This window comes from Camellia sinensis, chromosome 8 (assembly GCF_055761805.1).
Source record: "Camellia sinensis isolate YWXY chromosome 8, ASM5576180v1, whole genome shotgun sequence".
Classification (NCBI taxonomy): domain Eukaryota; kingdom Viridiplantae; phylum Streptophyta; class Magnoliopsida; order Ericales; family Theaceae; genus Camellia; species Camellia sinensis.
The window spans coordinates 37,422,970-37,449,793 of NC_138968.1; the positions used below are offsets into that span (position 1 = coordinate 37,422,970).

General features: G+C 41.2%; 1 protein-coding gene across 1 annotated transcript; it reads left to right on the plus strand.

Annotated features, from left to right (window-relative positions):
* The first annotated feature begins 472 nt into the window (after nucleotides 1-472).
* On the plus strand, nucleotides 473-22,864 carry LOC114314900 (derlin-1.2-like). The gene is made up of 7 exons (XM_082882471.1): nucleotides 473-693; nucleotides 4,270-4,405; nucleotides 4,576-4,649; nucleotides 6,069-6,162; nucleotides 19,855-19,983; nucleotides 21,089-21,252; nucleotides 22,461-22,864. The coding sequence occupies exons 1-7, from the start codon at nucleotides 677-679 to the stop codon at nucleotides 22,702-22,704; spliced, it is 858 nt and encodes a 285-aa protein (XP_082738597.1). The 5' UTR covers nucleotides 473-676; the 3' UTR covers nucleotides 22,705-22,864.
* Nucleotides 22,865-26,824: the final 3,960 nt, after the last annotated feature.

Consider the following 26,824-nt stretch of genomic DNA (forward strand, 5'->3'; position numbering starts at 1 on the left):
CCGTACATTTTTTTATACAAAATGTACTATAGACTTTCCCACATTGTTTTCTTTTCTTTTACTTTCTTGTTTTTGAATTACATGGTTAGCTTCACCTTGAGTAACCCGTAACCCGTCAAATACGGCAACGTATGAGACGAGCAGAAAATTTAAAATGATAAGGATATACAAATATAATATATAAATGTATATAATTTATTAAAAAAATTAACTGTATATAAAATTAATAATTCATCAAGAAATCACTTTCATGTCATTCTGATGGATAATTTTATATAAAATTATTAAAAAAAAAAATAGCAATTTCGAATTCAAAAAATAGAGGCTCCAAGGGCTTGAAGACAATATGGAATGGAACCAGGTAAGAGTTGATGATGGTCCCTCATTATTATTAACTAAAGACTTTGACAAAGTCCAGGTCTCCTTCCCAACTTGACTTCCTGTTTAATTTGGATTTTGGCTGATTCCAAAAGACTTTACCTTTGGGATTTCCGACCACTTGAATGTTGATAGCTTTAATCTATTTCCAGCCACTTGAATGTTGATAGCTTTAATCTATTTCCAACTACTTGAATGTTAGCTATAATCTATTATTAATTACATTTTGACACCAAGGTCATCTGTCTCTCCATACATATATTCTCACCAAGCACCACTAGCACCACTAGCATTTACAATGGCTGCACCATTGCAGTAAGCTCTCTCTCTCTCTCTCTCTCTGGTTGGCAAACTTGTATGACTTGTAGTATTAGGTTGTTTTTTTGTAGCTTGGATGTTCAGTATAATTGAACGATTGAACTCTTGGGTTATAGAGTAAGATAGAATGTTTTCTCTTATTTTTTAGTTGTTTAGATTTACTATTTGAATGCTTTATAAGGATTCTCATTTATTGTTTTCCATTTGATCTGAGTTACTTGAAGTTGTATGCTTAGAGCTTGTATTCCTTATTATTAATGATAATTCTCGTTGTTCTTTAAATAAATAGTAAATAAATAATCTCCAATAAAGATAGCCAAATGTACAGTCTTAATGTGCAAAAAGACTTTTCTCGTGGGCAAGTGTTTCTCGTGTTTTGTGTGCCATCCTGCTAAAAGTAATGTGAAGTTTTAGTCTAGATGTGTTATTTCCTTTTTGAGCCTTTCTTTTTACAACTGAAAGGCCTGAGAAATGAAAGCATTCCATGTAATATAAATGGAGGATTTCCTCCCGTTCAAAATTTAGATCGGAAGGGATTGTTTTGGTCTGTAAGGATTATTATGGGATTATTTTAATGATTCAGACTATTTTTTTGTTAGACACTTCATATGTTTCATTTACAAAAAAATTAAGTCAATTCAATAATTGTAATTTGTTCAATTTACAGTATTTTTTACTAAAAAATGACAACAATTATGTTTTTAAAAAGAATAATGACTTGCAACCCTTTTTTACTCACCCCCTTGACCCCCTACTCTTATGATTGGTTCCTTTTTCTTTTTCTTTTCTTTTTTTTTCCTTCTCCTCCAATCACCACCCTCCACGTGTGTGTGTGGGGGGAGTGGTGGGGATGGTGATTGGAGGGGGTCTCAATCATCACCCTTTTAAAAGTTAAACCATACATTTTTTTGATGATAAAAATAATAAATTAAACAAGTTGCAATTATCAGATCGATTTAATTTTTTTTGGAATGAAATACATGAAGTGCTTGACCAAAAAAAAAAAAAAAACGGTTCGGATCATCGAAATGAGTCTTATGGTGGGCCCTACAAGCTGAAACAATCCCATCTAGTCCAGATTTTGGACTGGAGGGAATCCACCTCGAATTTAAATAGGGGTAATCACATCCTAGTGAAAGTCAGAAAAAAAAAAAAAATACATATTGATGAGAAAGTTTATAATTTTAATTATAGATAAACTACACTTACACCTTTTGATATTTACATTTAATACATATTATCTCCTGATGTTTATGAAATTACACTAACCCTTTATCATTGTAATTGTTTAGACGGAATGAAAATATTGAACTTGTGCACTCTCCTTTTTTTTTACTTTGCTTTACTCTTTTCTTTTTTTTTTCCCTTTGCTTTACTTTTTTTTTTCAATATAATTTCTTCTGTTTTTTTATTAAGAGTTGTTGCATTTTATATAAGTAAAGGGGTTTGTGAAATGAGACTATTAACTACAGGGGTGAAAATGTAATTTCCAGAATATTAGCGAATAGAATGTAATTTGATCAAACCTGAGGGAGTGTCAGTGTAATTTACCCTTTAATTATTAATATTTATAAAATTTCTCGTTAATTTATAATTATTTTTTAAAAATTTTACTGTGATATTTCTCTATTTAAATACAATGTTTATATCTCAGCAAACCAAAAAGTAAAATGCAAATATTAATGTTCAATTTCATTGTTATTCGTCCAACGAATAATAAAAAATTTATTTATTTAAAAAATAATATTTATGATGGCGCATGGGCCAAAATCAACATCGAAGAGATCGGTTTTGTCTCATGTATTAGCCTAAGTAACATTAATTATTTTATGTGTCTTTGTCTAAAAGTAGAGGTAAACAGTTTAGTTCAATTGGTGTTGAGGACATATTTAGTATTAAATCAATTCTTTTAATTTTTATAGTTGAGAAATCAATACAGACCGTATGTTATAATTCAATTTTATCGATTTTATTAGTTTGATGTAAAAGAGAAATTTACATAAGATTTTAAAGGTTTTATAGCAAATTATAAAATTTTACATTGAAAATAAATTTAAAAAAAATATGAAAATTGTTCCATAAATATTTTTCTCAGTTTTTATCACAAAAGTGTATTATGTTAGTTATTTATCATATAATGTTCAAGAAATTATAATGTAAAAGTATTTAAATATAATATTCAATCAAATCGTTTCATCGGTATAAAAAATTTTAAAATCGAAACAGGCTATATATTATAAAAAAAATATCAAAAATTGAAATTTCGGTTGATTTTGATATTGGATGATGTTAATGGCATGCAAATGAATGTTGACAAGGACATTATTTTCACACAGAAGCCACTATTTTGTCTGCTGTTCTCTCAATTAGTTAGAAAAAGTTTTGCCATCACATCCTTCTTCTTTCACCTTTTCATCAAACACAAACCAGTTATCATCGAATCACTTATTTTTCTTCTTCTTCTTCTTTGTTTTTTTTTTTTTTAATTTTTTTTAATTTTTAAATCTTACAAAAAATTGAATCAAGGCACAAATAACTTGTAATAACTCCTATCAAACAAGTATGAACAGTTAATTTTTTTTTTTTTTTTTACCCTATGTGGAAGCAAGAGTTGTGTGTGTGGGATTAGAGCCACCCAAAAACTTGAAGAATTTCCAAATTGTCACTACTTGCATTTTGCAACAAATGGTGATATACTTTAAGGGTAATATTAGGGACACCAAATTTTCTACTAAATAAATGACCAAATGTTTCACATGGGCGTGGGGTCCGCAATTTTGTGGGCCCCACACCCATGTGAAACATTTAGTCATTTATTTAGTAAAAAATTAGGGATCTCTAGCATTTTCCATACTGAAAAGGTTACTTAAAAAAAGTAATAAGCTAATTTCAAAGTCTCACCCCCCACATAAGATCCACCATGCTGCTACGCCACGTGTCCTATAGAATACCACAATGCCATGATGCCCCACAATGCGCTCATAGGACTAGGGTTTGCTTCTAGTACCATTGTAACACTCTCATCCCGAACTGTAACAATATTATCCTCATTCGACTAAGTTTTTATGACTTTAAAATGCAATCATAAAGGGATATTAGTCGGTGGCACTCAAAACTTACTTATGTAGTGTATAATAATATTTTTATTTTAGTATATATAAAGTTATCACGTAATATGAAGAGAATAATATTTTACTAAATCAATTTAGACATTCACTTAATAATAGTATTAATAGATAGATAGTTGATATAGTTCCGAAACTTTTCCTACCTAATTAATGAGACAATATGTTTACACAAAGCACACCCAAAGACAAGACTAAACAATTTCATTTCATGTGCATCTCATACTCTTCAATCTATTGCCATTAATTTCTGGGAAAACCCATAAATTCTCTGCTACAAATTCTTACATCTTTTTTTTTTTTTTCCCCTTCTTTCTTTCATTAATATTCTTGTTATATAATTGGATTGAATTCCTTTATAAAGAACTACAATTGGGTGGGATTTAATCAATTCCAATTGATATTTTTATGTGATCATACATTCAAAATACATTTTTCACATTTTCAGATACTATCGAGATTTACCACCAGTAGCCAAGACGTATGGTGTCATCTGTTTAATGACTTCGGCCGCCTATCATTGGAGACTTTATGATCTTCGCATTATAGCACTTTTTTACGGAAAGGTTCTGAAAAATTTTCAGGTATCAAAATGTGGTTTAAATTTTTATTACCGCTCCATTTGGATGCTAAGAAATTGTTAAAAACAGACCCAGAAAAAAAAAATGAATAGATGTAGTGTAGGATGAATTTCTACAAAGTAAGCTTTTATAGGTGTAAATGTAATGTTGCCTTGATGTTTGTTGATATGCAGATTTGGAGGCTTATCACAAACTTCTTCTTCCTTGGGCCATTTTCATTTACATTTGCATTTCGACTTCTGTTAATGTAAGAAATTAATGAAAACACTTTTTTTTTTTTTTGTTCTTGTATTTCATCCATTTTGAGTAGGGCTAAAAGCATATTAAAAAACAAAAATGCTTGAGACCAGTAATTAGTGGTGACACTAATGATGTGGCAGTGGGTTCCAACCATTGCCACAATGTTGTTGTGCCCTATTTTTTTTTTTTTTTGATTTTCCATCTTAGTAGTGGTGATTTAGTGGTACCAATCACCACTGATTGAAGAATGCTTCATACTACTAATTCAACACAACTAATGTACCACTAATGACATGACATCATGTGGACCCTACTATTGATGTGATAGTTTGGGTTTTTTTTTTTTTTTCTTGCCCCCTTGCCAGCTCATTAATGGTGTTTTTAGAGCTACTGATTTAGTACTCTAAATCGAAACTGTTTATCCAAATATATTCGAACCACAAAAATAGGTAATATTATCACAAAAATATGCAACTTCACTTCTAACCAATAATTATCATAGCTCTGCTAGAAAAATACGTAACATTTACTACAAAATGTGTAACATACACTACAAAAATTCTTAATAGGGTCTATATGGTACACACCATTTGTACCATGGAATTCCCCCCCTCCCCCCAAAAAAAAATAAATAAATAAATTATACTTTTGAAATGTAAAAAACAATTTCCAAATAAAATTTTGAAAAATGCTAAAAACTGCCTTAAGGGCTGTTGTTATTGTTGGAAAATATGTAAAAAAAATTGAAATGTGTAAAACAATTTATAAAAATATATAAAAGTATATTAGGATAAATAAAATTGTATAGAGATTATAACTAATTTGACATTTTATATTCCTCGTTGACCGTTTTTAAAGCTGTTATTAGCAATACCTTTAAATTTTTTACCTACACTACTAAACTACTACACTATAACATATAAGAGTTTTAGAGAACAAAATTTTTAGTTTCTAAAAGTGAAAATTTTGTTACAGAAGACATTTAGAGAACAAAATAGGTAAATCGCTAAAAGGTCGTCTCGAAAAGTCAAAAATATTTAGTGACAAAATTTTGAAAATGTCACTAAGGACAAAATAATTTGGCCTCAAAAAGGTTTATTTTTTGAGACAAAAAATTTGGTTCCAAAAAGATAATAATTCATCACAAATTTTTAATTTTTGTTGCTAAAAATATAATAATGACTCTTTTCGCATCAAAAATATTTAGTCCCTATAAAATAATTTTGTCTCTAAATTTTAATTTCTAAAATTTTAATTTTTTGTAGTACCACCTCTACCACACTACCACCAATGCCACCACCATCATTACTGTCGTCACGGCCACTAACACCACCACTTTCAAAGCTACAATTGAACAAAAAAAAACATCAAAAATATTTTGATCATTTTTTTTTTTTGGATGGGTATATTTTGATCATTATCTCAGAGCAAGGCACGGAGTCCAACTAGAAAGGGGACCCTTCGACAAGAGGACAGCAGATTATCTATGGATGTTCATCTTTGGCGCCCTGTCACTACTGGTATGATAGACAATAAAACTTATGTCTAAATTACACTTTTCACCTATATAATTTAATTCAAATTCACTTTAATCTCTATTCTTTCAATTTGAATAATTTAATCTCCTTACTTTAAGTTCAGTTTTAATTTTGTTATTATGTCGAAATTACCCCTTTTTTTTTCCATGTATATATTTCAAGAGACTAACATTTGTCACAAAATTATTAATTTTAATTTTCAATTTGAATGAAAAGACTAAATTAAAACTGAACTCAAAGTGTAAAAATCAAATTGTTCAAACTAAGAAGTACAGACACTTCTAAAAAGGTAACATATCTGTGTCGTGTCCATGTTGGACACCGACACTCTTTGGACACTTCCCCGACACGTGTCTAACACTCTTCAAAACGTGTCCTATTTTTTAAAAACCCAGACACTCTTTGGACACTTGGAAGACGCACGTGTGTATCTCTTAAACACACATATCTATCAATTAGACACATGTGAAACTAATTATAAGTATAAATAAAACAACTTAAGATCTAATAATAAAACAAAAACTATATAAATTTATAGAGATTAGTCTCATATTGTATTTTTTATTATCTTTGAATGATATATTCATATATATAACATATAATAGCTATATAAAATTATATATTACATGCGTGTCCCCCACGTGTTGTGTCCTGTATTTTTTGAAAATTAACGTGTCAGCATGTCTGTGTCGCATCTTTGTCGTGTCACATGTCCGTGTCCATCCTTCTTAGGTTCAAATTAAAAGAATAGAAATCAAAGTAAAATTTGAATCAAACTACAAGGATAAAAAATATAATTTAGCCCTAGTGCCGAATGGTGAAAAATAATCTAGTTTTGCCATGAAAACATATATTAATTATAGAATCAGAAACATAATATACTAAAATGGATAAAATTTTACACGGTTTGATGGTGGGGTTTACTTTGAAAAGGGCCATGCTACAGACCCCCAGTGGGGTGACCCCCACTGACGACCCCCAGTGACGTGTCGCACTGGGGTTGGCCGAAAATCCAAAAAAAAAAAAAAAACAGTTTTTTTTGTCCAATGGGAGCTGACCCCCAGCACCCCCAGCTGGGGGTCTCAGTCATTTTTCCTTTGAAAAATCTTACCAATTTATATACATTTTGGTTTTATTTGATAATGTTTACTGTCTACTATTTTTTATTTACAACAACTATTAAACATAAACATATTTTTGGTAAAAACAAAAACAAAAACACAACTGGTACACATGAGTTTTTCAAATTTTGTTTTGAAATTAAGTGAAAGAGGTGTGGCCAGAAGGACGTGATAATTGAAGATGGTTATTGACAATCTCATATATTATGGCTAGATGTGGTTATTGGCCACATAGATGTTGTGAACGGAGGTTGTTGTTTCTGGCTATTGAAGATAGTTGGCAGTGATCGGCAGCCCTGGCCTTGAGGGTAGACAAGAGAGGTTGCGCCTTGGGCCCTCAAATTTGGGTTGAAAATAGGGGCCTCCAAATATAATTTTGTATTTCGGATATAAAAAAAAAAGGCCCAAATACTATAGGCCCAAATGTGAGAAGAGTAGTGTTTATGTAATAGTAGGTTTAATTGTAAACTGGATATTGATAAACTATAAAGCAACAAGATTAGATTTTTTTTTTTTTTTTTTTGGGTATTTGTAATGATTGCTCCTATCTTAATATATGAAGGTAAATTTTTGTTTATAACTTTAATGATTATGTGTGTAAATAAATTTTTTGTGTGACTGCAAACAAATAAAAAACTTGTTGTAACTTATCGTTTTATCCATGAACTCTTTTTTTTTTTTTTTTTTTATGTAAGAGAGGTCCTGTACGGGGAGCAAATATTCCGGCAAGCCCGTAATCCTTTCTTCCGAGCTCCGTTTCTGTCCGATCACCTGCGAGCAGATAATGGTGAGCTACCCGGCAGTGTGTGGTCAGAAAAACCCTCCGACGATCAAGTTAGCACACATCTTAGGATGAAGAGAGAGAGAGGAGTGTTAGAGTGTAGGAATTCCTTACAGAATGTTCGTCTCTCACGTATGGGGGGCGCTGACATACTTATATACCCTCTGCACCCTATATCCACTCCCAGTCATCTCCTGACATGTGACTTCGCTATCCCATCTGTCAGCATAAACCTTGCTGAATATCACCTAATCTCAACTGCCTGCCTTCTCAGCTAGAGTTCGGCAGCCGAGCTTCTCTATCCACGGCCGTGCTATGCTTCATACCCAAGCACTTCACTGGCTAAGCCCAAGGAGGACCGGACTAGGCGGCATCTCGACAAAGCCTAGCCCGGGGCACCTCCTGTGGTCGGCCTTCCTACTGATCAAATGATTACCTCGGCTGACCACGCCTTTCTGGGCGCCGGTCACTCAGCTTGACTGGCTCCACCATCGCCTGATCAAGCAGCTCGTTCCAACCGAGCACTGCCTTGCCGAGCAGCTTCTTTACGGTTTGGGGCGGCACATACTTGGCATAACTCCTGCCCGGCCCAAGTCCTGGCAGCCCATCTCCGGGCGGATCGCCGGTCATCTCGGCCCCATGCACCATTAGGCTTTCAACCTGCTCGGCCGTTGCCTCGGTCCAATTCCAGATCATAAATCTCCCTCTCAATTGCCCCTTAATTCCGTCCGCGCGAGCGTGACTGGGATTGCCTATACTTCGTCCGGGGTAACATTTCTTCGGTCTTTAGAATGCTGAAGGGCGACCGGGCTAGTTAACATTACTGTCTGCAAACTTGTCCGGTTATACTCCTCGGCTGACGTCCTCTTCTTTGAAAGTAGCCCGGTTGGCTCTTCGACTCTTCAACCTGTCTCTTCAGTTTTGACGTCGCCATAAACAGGGACACGTGGCGGGCTGCCATTGGTTCTCGAGCAGCCAACCCGTCGTTTTTCCAGAATTTGAATTTGGGCGGTCTCTTTTGTCTATACACACAAGACCCTTCGTCCTCATTTTCCTCCTACTGTCTTTCTGCAATTCGACTCGCCAGAGCTCTAGCATCTTCCTCCAAGCCCCGCTTGCCATTCTTTGCGTTTGTGCTCGAAAGAAAAGTAATTACCCCTCACTGGTAAGACCTTCAATCCCTCTTTTGTTGCTATCTTCTTTAATATTTCACATATTAGGGCACTAAAACTTAGTTCTTAGGGCATAGGCCATAGAAACCGTCCCAAACCTCCCACTGTTCTTGGTGTTCTTTATTTTTCCTGAAGAACACTGAAGAACTGGGGCGGATCGGGCTCCTGGTCTTCATTTGATCCAAAAAACCAATCTAACCGAGCAAATAACATGTTTGTTTCAACCCCAGCAAAAGCCGAGATAACAAAAGGAATTGGTTGCTCAACCGGGCTAACATCTGGTCTGCTTGGGCGACCGAGCTCCTTAGTTAGCTTAGACGACCGAGGTGGTTTAGCACTCTTAATGACCGAGCTAAAGTCCAACTCCCTTCGCGCAACCGCGCTCACACTTACACTTGCCATCATTTTCCTGCAGAGTCCAAGGGGACCACTGTCCATTCCTGAGGCTCTCAGGGCCGAGCAACAACCAATTACCACAGTGCCAAACCCCTCAGCCGAGCTATCCTAGGTCGGCCATAAATGGGGAAATTCCGCTTCCTAGTGGATACTCCGGTCGCGCTGGCTGTGTTCAGGGAGGAGTACGGCATCCCGGCCGATGTCCACCCAGAGTTCGCAGAAGAAGAGACCACGCCTTGGGGTAGAACAGAACAATGCCCCTTCACCGTGCTGTCGATCGTCGAAGGAGGCCTCCGCTTCCCACTGAACCCACTTATCACCGAGTTCATCCGCCGCACCGGGCTGGCACCCACACAAGTGTCCGCCAACACTTATCGAATTATCAATGGTGTCCATGAACTGAATAATCAGCTAGGCACCAATTTAGGTCTAGCCGAGATATTGAGGCAATACACGATGGGTCACACCGGTGACGGCCTAGCCTATTACTTGAAAATCAGACCGGGCAAGGAGAAAATTGTAACCAGCACCCCAGATAAAGATTTGCACGACGATGATTTTTTCTAGGTGTCGGGCAATTATGAAACAGCCGAGGTACCGGGCTGGTTTATAAGCAAGGACTTCGGTTCCTCATGTAAGCCGCTCAGACTTGCTCGGTCAGGTTACCTCTTTATTCTGTAATTAACAGGTTTTCCTATTTTTTTTGCAGCAATCCAAGCCTTGCAAGCCAACTATCAATTTCCCAATGTAGAGGCACTACAGACTGTGCTCTGCCATCGCCACCGAGACTGCAACGAACTGCTCGGTTACACCCCAACCTACAGGTACTCTGCTCCGCGCCGGAGTAAAGTAACAGACTTCCTCCGTGCTCCATCGCCACCTCCATATCCTACCTTTCCTGACGTCCCCTTAATCCGGTTGATAGAGGAGCAAGAGATGGCCAAACGAAGCAGAATCAAGAACCTGCTCAGCGCCACGTCTGCCGAGATGCCGAGCGTTGTCACCCGCTCGCTAGTCGCCGGTCAATCCAGCGGCACCGTGGTCGCTCTTGCCTCTCAAGAAACTGGGCAGTCCAGCCGAGAACCTGCTCCTCGCTGTGCTGGTAAAAGAGCTCGCGCAGACCCATCTGCCGAGCTTGTCGTCGAGCTGACTATCGAGCAGCCATCTGACACTCCTGTCCCAGTGCCGGCCTGGCGTCCACAGCTGAAGCACCGAGGTCAAGACATCCAGGCCACGGCTTCGATCAAGGGCGATAAAGAGCATTTGCTTGCCTTCGATCTTACCAAAGCTCTTCTTTTACCGAGCGACGTGGTCGGCAGCGACCACGTCCCTTACACTCGGTTGATAAAATCATCAGTGAAGTCTATGGCTAGGGTAAGCCAATGTGCCTCTGAAATTTTCACAAGTGTTTGCTCGGTTCCTTCTCTAATCAACTTTGCTTCTTGCAGGCCATTCAGAAACAATACCTAGTAATGGAGCGCATCCATAGGCTTCGGAAAAAGACCAATGACGCAGCCAGCCAAGTCCAGAGCCTCCAAGCTGAGCTTGGCCGGGCAAAGTCTTCACTTGAGATGGCTAATGCAGACAACAACAGACTGCTCGGTCGGTTGGATGCAGTCAAGAAAAAACAGGATGAGCTCCAGACCGAGCTAAACGCGCTCAAAAAGTCGCGAAAGAAAGACTGCCGGAATACTAACAACGCCGGCTTCAACGAAGCCGAGGAGAGCTATAAGAAACAAGTCTTTGCAACACAAGACATTTACTTCAAGGCTGGCTGGAAATCCGCCTGCGAGCATCTCGGCCAAGGCTCTAACACCGACGTATTTACCAATCCTCCTCCTGTTTTCCTACCGGTCTACCTCGTGCCTTACGCAAACGACGTGTTCAGCGGGTTGCAAGCTGAGGCCGAGGAAGGGCTTGAAGAGGGTGACGCCGAGACAGATACAGAGAGGAGCAGCCCGGCCATGACGAGCCCGGTGCCCAAGAAAAAGTCTAACCATCAACCTTGAGGCCGCCGAGGACGAGTTTACCAATCTCTTCCCCTTAGTTTAGTTTTCTTTTCTTTTTGTATGTTTGCTTTCTACGTTTCTGATGTAACCGGGCTCTGTCCCCACCTTCTGTATTGACTTTTTATCAATGAAAAACTCTAATTTTGCTAAGTGCTTGCACGGTTATCATCAATTCCATCTTCAGCAAAACATCTCGGTATAAATCATAGATTGAACAAAACACCTCGTCAACCGGAATACATAACTCGGTTGAAATACTTAAGCAGAACAAAACAGCAACTTCATAAACCGAAATAACCATCTCGGTTGGTAATAACGAAGTTGAACAAATCACCAACTCTTCCAACCGGAGTAAATCATCTCGGTTGGGAATAGCAGTTGAACAAATCACCAACTCTTCCAACCGGAGTAAACCATCTCGGTTGGTATCCCTAAGTTGGTCAAAACGCCAACTCTTCCAACCGGAGTAAACTATCTCGATTGGGAATCCTAAGTTGGACAAAACACCAACTCTTCCAACCGGAGTAAACCATCTCGGTTGGGAATCCGAAGTTGGACAAAACACCAACTCTTCCAACCGGAGTAAATCATCTCGGTTGGGAATCCGAAGTTGGACAAAATACCAACTCTTCCAACCGAAGTAAATCATCTCGGTTGGGAATCCTAAGTTGGACAAAACACCAACTCTTTCAACTGGAGTAAACCATCTCGGTTGGGAATCCGAAGTTGGACAAAACACCAACTCTTCCAACCGGAGTAAATCATCTCGGTTGTTACATTAAAACAACAGTCCAAGTGCTAAAGCAAAATTACTTCTATATATTGACAAAAAGAATTACATTCTGAAGTGCAAGCCAAAAAATTCCTTTGCACTAGAAAAGAAAGCAAAAGCTTAGAAATAATACAATTTCAGGTTGGCCGCATTCCATGGCCGAGGTATTGCTCTTCCCTCTAGATCCTCCAAGTGGTAAGCCCCCTTGCCCGCCAGACCGGTGATCTTGTAGGGTCCTTCCCAATTTGCCCCTAGTTTGCCTTCACCTGGCACCAGGGTGTTGCCCATAACTTTCCTCAAAACCCAATCACCAACTTTGAACGGTCTGGGGTGCACCGTCTTGTTATACTTCTTTGAGAGCTCTTGTTGGTAGGCGTCCAGATGAATGAGGGCCTTCTCCCGACGCTCTTCCACTAGGTCCAGCTCCAAGGCAATAGCCTCGGCATTCAGTTCGGGCTCAAAACTCTCACTTCTTAGGGTGGGCATGCCAACTTCCAAAGGTATGACCGCCTCCATGCCATAAGCCAAAGCAAATGGAGTTTCCCCGATAGATCGCCGCGGGGTTGTTCGGTATGCCCAAAGGACGCTGGGTAATTCCTCAGCCCATTTTCCCTTTGCCTTCTCCAGGCGTTTCTTCAACCCATCCAGTATAGTCTTGTTTGATGCCTCGGCTTGACCATTGGATTGCGGGTAAGCCGGAGTGGAGTTGTAGAATTCAATCTTCAAATCTTCACAAAATCCTCTGAATAGGCGACCGTCAAACTGGGTGCCGTTGTCAGAGATCAAGATCTTGGGGACGCCAAACCGCGTGACCACGTTCTGCCAGACAAACCGCTTCACGTCTTTCTCTTTGATCGTTGCCAAGGGCTCAGCTTCAATCCATTTCGTGAAGTAATCTGTGGCCGCAATGAAGAATTTGCGGTTGCCCAGTGCTGTTGGCAGTGGCCCCACAATATCTAGCCCCCACATGGCGAAGGGCCAAGGACTGGTGAGGGGAAGAAGTTCCCTAGCAGGCTGATGGATCTGATGGGCGAATTTATGGCATTTTTTGCACTTGCGGACGTACTTTTGTGCGTCGGCCTGCATGCACGGCCACCAGTATCCCTGCGAAATAGCTCGGTAGGCCAAGGACCTGCCCCATATGTGCCTGCGACAAATGCCTTCGTGGATTTCGTACAAGAAGGCCTCCACACTACTCGGGTGCACGCACTTTAGATAAGGACCAGTGAAGGAATTTTTATACAACGCACCAGATGGAGAGAGCCAAAACCGCTCTGACTTCACCCAGACTTTGTGTGCTTCTTTCTTGTCAGTTGGTAGAGTCCGGTCTCTGAGGAACAAGATTAAGGGGTCCATCCAGGAGGGACCTAGTGCGGCGCAGAATACATTCGTCTGCCCGGCATCTTTAATGCGGGGCCGTGGAAGAAAGTCAATTAACAGGGGGTTTGGAGACGTACTATCTACCATCGAAGCGAGGCCGGCCAGCTCATCAGCTCGGCTATTTTCTTCATGGCCAATCTGTTGGACACGGATTGCCTGAAACTGCTTGATGTGTTCCCTGACCAGAGCTTGGTACTTTGCCATTCTGTCATCCTTTGCTTCATAAATCCTAGAGACTTGGTTAACCACAAGCTGGGAATCACTGTACACTAGTAGCTCGGCAGCCTTTATTTGAATAGCGCTCTTGAGCCCGGCGAGAAGGGCCTCGTACTCAGCCTCGTTGTTAGATGTTGGGAAGCCAAGCGTGATAAAATGTTCAATGGTTAAGCCATCCGGGGAGATAAAAACGATACCTAGGCCGGCACCGTGATGGTTGGACGCTCCATCAACAAAAAGCTTCCACATTTCCCCCACAAAAAGCTTCCAGCAGTCTGATGGGTCCTGAGAGTTGTGAAGGGCAATGGGATCACGGTTTCTTGGCAGTATGGTTTCAAGTTCTGCGTTGATTGGTTCCACTCCAGCCCCCCTTGGTGATTCGGCACCGGACTCAGCAAATCGGTCTACAATGCTTAAGTCCGTAGGCGAATCACCAGGTTGCGGTATTATGTCGGCCGCAGGCTCTGTGCTGAGTAGTTCCATTACTTCACCCTCTGACGACGCGGTACCGGACAGAGTGGGTGGGACAACAATACCCGACTCCGTCATCGCATCACCGGTTGGTTGAATTGTACAAGTTGAGGGTACTACGGCGGGGCGCGCAAATTCCGCGTCAGTAACTCCACCCTGTTGTGGTATCTCGATCAGGCTCGTAGTCCCTTCTTCTTCTGCCGCGGCAATATCGACCGGGCATACCGGATGAGTTCCTGGTGAGAATTTAGCAACGAAATCGGACAAAGTTTGAGCCTTTATGGCTGTGCGCGGTTGAAACTTTACATCAAACTGTCCCAATTCGACCGCCCACTTGAGAATTCGGCCTGAAAAGTCCGCCCGTTCAAACAAGGCGTTAAGGGAAAACTCGGTCAGTACGATGATGGTATGGGCGTGAAAATAATGCGCCAACTTCCTTGAAGCCATCATCAACGCCAATGCAAGCTTTTCCAGCGGCAAGTACCTCGTCTAAGCCAGCAGCAAGGTCTTACTGACATAAAAAATTGGAAGGTGCTTGATTCCTTCAGCGCGGACTAGCACCGCGTTGACTGCGTGCTGGGAGACGGCAAGGTAAAGGTAGGGTTCCTCACCCTACTTTGGTGTAACCAATAGTGGCGGAGAAGACAGATATTCCTTGAGCTCGGCCAAAGCTCGGTCACACTCTTCGTCCCACGAGAACTTTGACTTCAATGCTTGAAAGAAAGGGCAGCAGCGATCTGATGACCGACTTATAAACCGATTAAGCACGGCGGCCATCCCGGCCAGATGCTGCACGTCCTTAGCCGAGCTGGGCTGCTTCAACTCTTGCACGGCTCTGATCTGAGTAGGGTCTGCTTCGATGCCTCGGTTCATGACTAGGAACCCCAAAAATTTTCCGGATCCCACGCCAAAGGCACACTTTGACGCATTCAAGCGCAGCTTGTGCTTCTTTAGAATGGCAAACATCTCGACTAAGTCGGACAAATGGTTTGCCTCATGTCGACTCTTTACCACCATATCATCAATGTAAGCCTCTATTGTCCGGCCAAGCAAAGGAGCAAACATTTTGGTCACCATCCTCTGAAAGGTTGCCCCGGCGTTTTTCAAACCAAAAGGCATGACTCGGTAGCAGAAGAGTCCCCTTGGAGTGGTGAAAGAGGTGATCTCTCGGTCAGGCCCATGCATGGCGATCTGATGGTAGTCGCGGTAGGCATCCAAGAAACTAAGCCGATTATGTCCAGCCGTCAAGTCCACAAGCTGGTCAATTCGCGGCAAAGGGAAGCTATCTTTGGGACAAGCTCAGTTGACTGTCTTATAGTCGACACAAACTCGCCACTGTCCATTCTTCTTGGGCACCACTACTGTGTTGGAAATCCACCGAGGGTAGTGCACTTCTTGAATTGTGTGTGCCTCAAGCAGGTTCTTCACCTCCTCTGCAACTACCTCGGCGTGATGTAGTGCCGATATCCTTGTTCGCTGGATGACTGGCTTTACTCCAGGGAAGACGTTGAGGTGATGGTAGATAAAACTTGAATCGAGGCCAGGCATGTCGTAAGGCGACCACGCGAAGACTTCGACGTTGGCCATCAAAAACTCAACCATCTCGGTCCTCTCTTGGGTAGTGAGGTTGGAACCGAGCAAGAAGAACTTATCCGGCCGCTCTACATCGATTCGCATCTCAACCAGGTCCTTCACAGCTTTGTTCTCTGCCTTAGTGCCAACATCCTCCAGAACTCCTCGGTCTTCCGGTCCTTCTATCATTTGCACGAACCCTTTGGCAGCCCGGCTGCCGTTCACCGCCACGAAGCACTGTTTGGACATGACTTGATCCCCTCAGATCTCCTCGATTGCCCCCATAGCCGAGGGGAATCTTATCACCTGGTGGTAGGTCGACGCTACAACTTGCATAGTGTGAAGCCATCCCCTTCTAAGGATAAGGTTGTTCGTCGAAGGTACTTGCAGCACCCAAAACTCCACTTGCTTGACAACGGATCCCGCTTTGATCGACAGGATAATCTTTCCCAAAGGCCACTCCGGCTGTGAGTTGAAACCAACCAGTGGCGAAGTTGCCGGAGCCAAGTCTGCCTTCCGGAGTTTGAGTTGCTTGAACGCATCAAAATACATGATCTCGACCGAGCTTCCTTGATCGATCAAGATCCGTTTAACATCAAATTCCTTGACGCGTAGTGTTACTACTAAGGCATCGTTGTGCGACGTCTGGATACGCTCTAGATCCCTTGAGGTGAAACTAATCGCGTCTTTTTCTTCAGTCTTCCCTCTTTTGATGGCAGGCTGTACCGACAAAACTTCCCTCATATGCTCTGCCTTTTTTATCATGCCCCGGAGTTCGCAAACACGCTCCGGTTCCACGATGCCGTGGATGACATTAATAACTCCTTGTGGTGGTGCGTCTCGGTCATCCTATCCCCTGGGATCGACCGGAGCCTGATTCGGCTTTACGCCGCCATCAATGTAAAGGTCGAGGTGCCCAGCCGCGACCAGCTCTTCTAAGTATTGCCTCAAAGGCAAACAATCTTCAGTCCGGTGGCCTCTCTCTCGGTGGAATGTGCAACGATACCGCGGATTGTAGCCCTTCTGTCCAGCGCCCAACTTAGCAGGAAACCAGACATACTCCTCGTCTCGGATTTCACTAAGTATGCGATAAATTGGAATCTTGAAGACCGTGGTGATGCCAGTCCTTGCCTTCAATCTTCTGTTGGCATCCGCAACATCATCTTGGGTGTAGTCATCCCGGTCGTGCTGACGTCCTCTACCCCGGTTCTTACGATTCGAGCCACGGTCTGATTCCTCTGCTCTATCACTTGAGCGGCTGGACTCTCGCCCAACTGCGTGCACTTTGCCTGCCGTCTTCTTGTCTGTTGCTACCGAGGTTGACTTCACGGTAGATGCTGACGCATCATCCTCGACCCGGATGTGCTCATTGATGCGCTACATGAGCTGGCCCATGGACGTCGGTTGGTGCATGGTGAGCGAGTCCCGCAGTCTATGTCCGACCGGGACACCACGCTTGTATTGAGTGATTGCAAGGTTGACCGGGCAATCTAAGATCTCGTTGAAGGTCTCCCAATACCTGGAGTTATATGCCTTCAGTGTGTCGCTCGGTTCCATCTTGACACTTAGTAAGTGATCGACTTCCGTTGGTGTTTTTGTGTTAGTTTTAAAGCGCGTCACAAAGGTTTCGGCCAACTGGTGCCACCTTTGTATGCTCGCTTCCGGTAACCTCTCGAACCACTTCAAGCCTAGCTCGCCTAAACTTGACGGGAAGATAAGGCACATAAGCCCGTCATTTCTCCGATGTCCGGCCATAACTTGTCGGAAGTGGCTTATGTGCATGTAAGGATCAGTTTTTCCGTCGTAGAGTGTGAACTTAGGCTAGTGGAAGCCTGCCGGAAGCGGTGTTGTTTCTATTTCCGGGGAAAAAGGGGTGGCGCGCAGCTTGGCTAGGTCCATATCTACAAAAAGTGGTGCTGCTTGGCGGGGTGGAGGCATTCCGACCTCCTCGCTGGCGTGAACCCCATAGGATAGCCGTTGAAACGCCGGCACCCTTTGTGCCTCCCGACGGCGAGCTCTTTCCTTCAAGACTGCCCGCAAATCCTCTGAGTGAGCAGAATATGAGTACCCCAACGTCGTCACCGGACGCGAGGGCTAGTATGTACTATCCTGCGCGCTAGACTTCTCTGCATGCACGTCGGAATCACCAACCTGGTAACTTCTGGTAATAGAGATGGATAGAGTGCGTCGCTTACTCTGACTGCCTGAACGGCGGGAGGGGGTGTGCTCACTGTGGTCACCCACTCCAGCTACACCCTTCCCTTTAACATGCCGCTTGAGCTCTTCCATCTCCGCCGCCATTCGCCGGATGACAGCGTCTTGGTCCCTCAACTTGTGTTCCAGACGTCGGGCATGTAATTCTCTCCGTCGCCGATGACCGTCCAGACTTCGTGAATGACCATAGCTTCTTCCGCGCTTATCCCGCACGTCTCCTGACTGTCCTCCGGCGGGCGTCTCCAAGTCCGCCATTTGATGGATGGCGGGAGGTCCCTCTCTCCTTCGGGTATACTCCGGGGTGGCTCCATCTATGGCAGACAACGGAAACTCATCGTTGTTCGCCATGGACGACGATCAGACAAGCCTGGAAGACAAGGTTTTGTTTGTCAACTTCCCACAGACGGCGCCAATTGTACGGGGAGCAAATATTCTGGCAAGCCCGTACTCCTTTCTTCCGAGCTCCGTTTCTGTTCGATCACCTGCGAGCAGATAATGGTGAGCTACCCGGCGGTGTGTGGCCGGAAAAACCCTCTGACGATCAAGTTAGCACACACCTTAGGATGGAGAGAGAGAGAGGAGTGTTAAAGTGTAGGAATTCCTTACAGAATGTTTGTCTCTCGCGTATGGGGGGCGCAGACATGCTTATATACCCTCTGCACCCCATATCCACTCCCAGTCATCTCTTGACACGTGGCTCCGCTATCCTATCTGTCAGCATAAACCTTGCTGAATATCACCTAATCTCAACTGCCTGCCTTCCCAGCTGCAGCCGAGCTTCTCTATCCAAGGGCCGTGCTATGCTTCATACCCAAGCACTTCACTGGCTAAGCCCAAGGAGGACCGGGCTAGGCGGCATCTCGGCAAAGCCTAGCCCGAGGCACCTCCTGTGGTCGGCCTTCCTACCGATCAAATGATTACCTCGGCTGACCACGCCTTTCTGGGCGCCGGTCACTCAGCTTGACTGGCTCCACCATCGCCTGATCAAGCAGCTCGTTCCAACCGAGCATTGCCTTGCCGAGCAGCTTCTTTACGGTCTGGGGCGGCACATACTTGGCATAATTCCTGCCCGGCCCAAGTCCTGGCAGCCCATCTCCGGGCAGATCGTCGGTCATCTCGGCCCCATGCACCATTAGGCTCTCAATCTGCTCGGCCGTTGCCTCGGCCCAATTCCAGATCATAAATCTCCCTCTCAGGTCCTATTTCCGAAGTTTGCCTTGGGCCCCCTAAATTTCAGGGCCAACCTTGCTGATTGGAGATGGTTGTCAATCATCGAAGGTGGTGGCCAAAGGTGGTTGCTATCGGTAGGAGGTACTGGCTAGAGGTGGTTGTCCAAGGAGGTAACCGGAGACGGGTGTGGACGCTGGTGGTAAAAGAAAAAATAAATAAAAATTCTAACAAGTGAAATCAATTTTTTATGATTAAAAAATTTAGTAAATTTTGTAAATTGTTTACAAGATTTTTAAAATTAAAATAGATGTCAAATAGTTTTTTATTTATAATTTTGTAAATATAAACAGAAAATTGTAAAAATAAAAGGCATGATAGTGGGTTTGGTGTGATTAATTAGGTGATGGCAATTGTTCCACTCCTATGGAGTCCATTCATGGGAGCTTCCATAGTTTTTATGATAGTCTATGTTTGGAGCCGCGAGTTTCCAAACGAGCGTCTTAATATTCATGGCCTCTTTCAACTCAAGGTATGTTTATGTTTATGTTATCTTTCCCTTTCTTTCGCAATTGCTGTGATTATAAAGTTATGTTTGGTTGATTAAAATAAAATAAAATTGAATGATTATTGTATTAGAATATTCATTCTTATCTCACATATCGTTTATTAAAAAAAAAATGAAAAATTACATTTTAAGTGAAAACATTGTGCATTATTACAAATGAATGGTCCGAAATTAAAGGATGAACATTTCATTTCATTGAAGTGAATTAAACACAATAAAAGTTTTGCAAATTGAAATTTTTTTTTTTTTGGCTGACTTATCTTTTCAACTTCAATTTTTTTTTTTTTTTTAAACTTTGGATCAATTATTTTTTGCTATTTAGGTATGTCTGAATTAGATTATCTTTAAAAAAAAATGAAAATTGAATCGAATTTTTGATGAAAATGCCTAAAAAAGTTGCTTACTTTCATCTTTAGTAGATTTTTTTTTATAAATAAAAAGTTTAAAATTAAATATAGTCTAATCTAGACAGACCTAAATAAAATAATTGACTAAGAGCTAAAAAATTTACAACAATTGGCCTCGTTTGGAAACATATTTTTTTAGTAACTTTTTAATTTTTTAGCTAAACTATGATGTGAAAAAAAATTAGTATGTTTGGGATGATTTTTTGATTTTTTACGAAAAGATGTGCAAAAAGTAGAGAGAAAATGAAAATTTTGACTTTTTTGATATAAATTGTTAGTTTTTTAATTTTTTAATAACTTTTTAAATTTTAAATTAAAAAATAATATTGCTAAACGAGATTTAAGTCAACCTATAAGTTGGTGAAAGACGAACAACCTAACAAAACAAAAGCCAAAACAAGGGGTTAAAAAAGAGTGTATTATATAAACTACCACTTAAATTATCTTGAGATCAGGGAATTGGCTTGGTTGGATTCGAGTCTTACTATTTGTGATACAATCTTTCCCTATTCCTCGCCTACAAATTGTGAAAAAATTACAGTTATATTTTGGGTGAATAAAAATTACAGTTATGTGCAAATAATGAGGCTCTAGAATTTGGATTAATGAGTCTTATTAGTTAGTTGGTTGATTGATGGGTTGTGTGTGGTGGTGGGTGACAGGGTTTCTACCTACCATGGTATATGCTGGGAATAGACTTGATTCTTGGGAACCCATTGAAGCCAGATCTGCTTGGCATGGCTGCAGGCCATCTCTATTACTTCTTGACAGTTCTCTATCCTCTTTCTGGTGGCAGATTCACCTTCTTCAACACTCCTCTCTGGGTGTATCCTTTCTTAGTTCTACTTTTTATTTCTATTTTGTGTAAATTATATCGTTACTTCTTTTAATTTGAACAATTTAAAATCTACACTTTCAATTTTGTTGAAAATTGTAATATGGTCCATCCATCACTTACTAGTAGAATTTCGAATTTAAAAAAAAAAATAGATAAAAAACTATGTGCAAAACTAGAAAGATTAAAGTAAAATTCAAAAGAAATTACAAGGACTATATCCCTCTAATTTTGCACATGGTATTTTTCAATTCAAAATGTCAACAACTTGTGATGGAGGGACAACATTGGAATAAAAATGAAAGTAGGAGGTTCAACTGTTCAAATTAAATCTACAATGACTAAAATAATATTTTGCATAAACTACGAGAGCTAATGATGTAATTTGTTCTTTTCTTTTTTTCTTTTCTTTTCTGAAGAATGCATCAACTTATGATACTAATTTCTGCAAATTTTAGATTTAGACATGATAATGGCTTTTGAAATTTCGGCCAACTTTCCCATTCACTTGACTAGCAAAAACAATTTTGCAGTATTTGGATTATGAATCTAAATAGAAATTTAGAAAGGCAAAAAGAATGGAAAAAAAAAAAAAATGTTATATTTTATTCACATTATTTTCTTTTTAAATCTATACTCAAATCTATGATCTAAAAAAGTCTTACCTAATTTAAGAAGCATTTTTTCAATCTCCTCTTTGGTGCTAAGCTTGGCCTAAACAGGCCCAATATAAGGATTGCCTCTTTGAATTTCTCAATCACTACCCAATTTGACTGTGTTTTCATTTTTTGTTTTCAAAAACAAAAAGAAAAAAAAAAAAAAAAAGTTTGAAATCACCCATCATTTTTATATAGTTTTCATTTTTGTGCAAAAAAACTTCTGAAAATTTTGAAAACTTTTTCTTTTTTGTTTCCTAAAAAAGTGGGCTGTTTTCATAAATTTTTTGTAAAAAAAAAGGTCTTCAGAATGAAGCGCTTAATTGAGAATTTTACAATTTAGCAACTACTATAACCATCTTAGTGTAATTTTTAAAAAATATTTACATATTAATAATAAACTTTACAACATTAAAAAATAATTTTATAAATTTCTTCATGTATTTAAAATTATTTTTTTTAAAGTTCTGCACTACTGTTTCTCTTTTTTTTTTTTTTCGTCGTGGTCGTCTTCGCCATTCTTATTCCTTAATGCCATGTAAGTCACAAACTGGTTGTATTTTGGGGTGTGGGGTACCAATTAAATGCTCCGGTGCCGAAAAATCAACCAGCCGGAGTTGCTTTCCAGGGTAGAGGCCGCCGGCTCGATGGAAACCGAGCAAGCTCTTCAACACAACCACGAGCAAATGCTGCATCAGAGGAGCAGACAAATGTTTCAGCGCAACGGAATCAAGATGATGGAGAAGGAGCTTTCCAGGGGAGAGGCCGCCGTCTCGATGGCCGGTAGTAAGTGGTTTTGTCACTAATTATAATTATGTCATCACATATATGTAATACTTTGGCAAAACAAAGAATATAAATTTGATGTTGTTGTAACCAAATTTAAAAAAATAAATAAAATAAATAAAAAGAAGAAGAAGAAGAAGGAGAAGAAAGAACTTGCTAAATTATGGTATATCTAATAATTCAGCTATGTTTTTCAAATTATGAGGTTTAATGAAGTCAAGGACTATTACGGAGGTTTGCATAGGTGCAATGACGCAAAGTTAGATATGGTTCTAATAGATAGAACTCTTGAATCCACGTAGAATTATAAAAGACATAAATTTTATTAATGCGAAAAATTGAATTTTGATGGGGAATTTTTTTAAAATTCACTAATAATAAGAATTTAGAGGCTAAAAGACATTAAACAAAAACACAGTAGCTCAGGTCTCTAAAACACACGTGCGTTTTACATCTAAATTTATTGGACCAAAATACCCTTGTTGGGATCTTCGATCATGGAGAGACGATGATCAGGGACGGTGTCAAGGTCGGTGTTGAAGTGGATGTGGTCGTTTTTGGAGTTGAGAGAACAAGCAATGACCTGAGACTTGGCCTTTTTTATCGTCGGAAAATGAGCTCCGCCGTCGTAACTGGTGGTGGTAGTGGTGGTGGTGATGTTAAAGCAGACTTGTTGTTGTTGTTGTTGGGACGAGAGATAGAAAGCAATCAAAGAGCTCATTTTGGGAAGAGAATCCCAAACATGAAGAAGAGAAATAGAGAGAGGTGGATGTGGCTTGTTTGATTTTCACTAGAATTTCTCTAGGCATTTTCATTAGAATTTCTCTGGACACATTTCAACCTCCTTGGAATTTCTCTGAGTGTGTTTGTGTGTTCATATTTAGAATTTCTCTTGGCATTTTCATTAGAATATCTCTGGACACATCGCAAAGCCCTTGGATTTTCTCTGAGTGTATTTGTGTATTCATGTTTGGAATTTCTCTAGATACATTATAATCCCTTTGGAATTTCTCTGTGTGTGTTTGTGTGTTCATATTTAGAATTTCTCTACGCATTTTCACTGAAAATTTTCTAAACACATCACAATCCCATAATGTTTGAGAAATTTCACATAGTGACCATAGTTAGAGAAAATTCACAAAATGATCACGGACAAAAAAAATTCACAAAATTACAAACAGTGACCACAATCAGAGAAATAGTCAGAGAAAATTTATAAAATTACAAACAGTAGCCACAATCAGAGAAATAGTCAGAGAAAATTTATAAAATTACAAACAGTAACCACAATCAGAGAAAATTCACACAGTCCAGAGAAAATTCAATCTGATTTGCTCACACAACTTTCAATCTAATTTACTCACACATCACAATTCCCTCATCCAAATTCCACTACATTCGTGAGTTTATTGTTGTCCATGATCACCCATTCTTTAGTCTTAATAGATAGATTAAGGACCCAGCCTCCTGGTAATGGATAAGCTAGATAGGGCGGGCTTGTCCATGAAGGCCACAAAGAGAGGTTTGGAACTTGGCATCGAAGACATGAACGAGGCTGACAACGATGAAGAGGCCATTGGAGCAAAAGGAAACGGAGGTGGCAGTGTCAGAGAATGAGTTTATAGTGTATATGGGTTCTAAGGTTTGGAAAGAGACGATTGTGAGGTGGTGGAAAGATCCAAATCTATAGAAAGAGATAGAGAGAAGAAATAAAATAAATGGAAAGATGAGATTAGAGTGAGAGTCGGCGGTGGCGATGAAGTAGCCATCAGAGCGAAAGAAGGTGGATGTGGCAGTGTCGGAGAGTGAGAAGATGGTAGATTTGGGTTTTGGGGTTTAGGAAGAGAGAGATAAGAGAAATGGATAAGAGAGAGAAAATAGACCCAAATAGGTAGAGAGAGCGAGAGAGAATATAGAAGAATGAGAGTAAAGTTGGTATTTTTTTTTTTTTTTGAATAAAGTAGAAGCAAAGGATGTGAAGGACCTTATCTAATAGGGAAAAATAAAATAAAATAAAATAAAAAATTGTGGACCTTTCCTACAATCTAAAGTTGGATAGGAACGTTAGACTAATTTTCTCAATTTTTAATGGGCCTATTTGTTTTTATAGTTAGGTGGGTGAGATTATTAGTGTAGGGATTGTTAGTTAGTGTGATGAGATTGAGTGAGGGGATAAAAAAAAATTGTATTTGTTTGATGACCATTGAACTAATAATAATTCTTGTTTATTTTGTCATTTTATGATAGAATTAATTATATGAAATTCTATAAATATCCAAGTATTATATATATATATATATATATTTTTAGTACTGTACGGGGAGCAAATATTCCGGCAAGCCCGTACTCCTTTCTTCCAAGCTCCGTTTCTGTCCGATCACCTGTGAGCACAATAGCGGTGAGCTACCCGGCGGTGTGTGGCCGGAAAACCCCTCCGACGATCAAGTTAGAACACACACAGGGGATAGATAGAGAGAAGGGAGAGAGAGTTTGGGTGTAAGAATTCCTTACAGAGTTGTTCGTCCCTCGCGTATGGGGGCTCAGACATGCTTATATACCTTCTGAGCCCCATATCCACTCCCAGTCATCTCCTGACACGTGGCTCTGCTATCCCATCTGTCAGCATAAACCATGCCATTCATCACCTACCTCAACTGCCTGTCATCACAGCTGGAGCTCGGCAGCCGAGCTGCCCTATCCGCTGTCGTGCCATGCCGTGCTCCATACCCTAGCACTTCACTGGCCAAGACTGAGGAGGACCGGGCTAGGCGGCATCTCGGCAAAGCCTAGCCCGAGGTGCCTCCTGGGGTCGGCCTTTCTGCCGGTCAGACAACTTCCCCGGATGTCCGCGCCTTCCCGGGCGCTGGTCACTCGGCCTATATGGCTTCGACCAACCTCGGACCGAGCATCCTGGTCCGACCGAGCACTACCTTGCCGAGCAGTTTCTGCCCGGTCCGGGGTGGCACACAGCCTAAACTCTGCCCGGCCCAAGTTCTGGCAGTCCTCTGGGCGAACAGTCGATCATCTCGGCCCAATGCACTGCTGGGCTTTCAACCTGCTCGGTCGATATCTCGGCCCAACTCCAGATCATAAATCACCCTCTCAATTGCCCCTTAATTCCGTCTGCGAGAGCGTGACTGGGATTACTCACTTCGACCGAGATAACATTTCTCCGGTCTTCGAGACGCCAACCTCGACCGGGCTAGTTAACAATTGTCCTCAAACCTGCCCGGTTACACTTCTCGGCTAGCATCTGTTCCTTCGAGAATACCTCGGTTGGCTCTTCGACTCTTCAACCCGTCGCTTCAGTCTTGACGTCGCCATAAATGGGGACACGTGGCGGGCTGCCATTGGTCATCGGGCAGCCAACCCGCCGTTTTTGTCAGATTTTTGAATTTGGGCGGTTTCATGCTTACATATACACGACCCCCATCATTTCATTTCTTCCTACTGCTGCTTCCATTTCTGACGATTCTGAAGCTCAAGCTTTCTCCTCAAACTCGACTGCCATTCTTCGTGTTCGAGGGACACAACCCTGTCCTTTACTGGTAAGTCGTTCCACCCTCATTTTGTTGCTATTTTCCTTCATCTTGCACACATTAGGGCACAAAAACGTAGTCCTTAGGGCATAGGCCATAGAAAACGTCTCAAACTTCCTACTGTTCTTGGTGTTCTTCGTTTTCCTGAAGAACACTGAAGAACTGGGGCGGACCAGGCTCTCGGTCTTATTTTGATCCAAAAAACCAATCGAACCGGGCAAACAACATGTTTGTCGCAACCCCGGCACAAACCGAGATACCAAAAGGACTTTGTCGCTCAACTGGGCTAACATCTGGTTTGCCTGGGCGACCGGGCTCCTTAGATAGAATAGACAACCGATGTGGTTTGGTACCCTTTATGACCGAGCTAAAATCCAGCTCCTTTGCGCGACCGCGCTAACACTTAACACTTGCCATCCTTTTCCTGCAGAGTCCAAGGGGACCACTGTCATTCTTGAGGCTCTCAGGACCGAGAAGCATCCAATAACCAGTGCCAACCCTCTCAACCTGGATACATTAGCCTGGCCACCAATGGCGAAATTCTGCTTCCTAGTGGATACTCCGGCCGCATTAGCTGCTTTC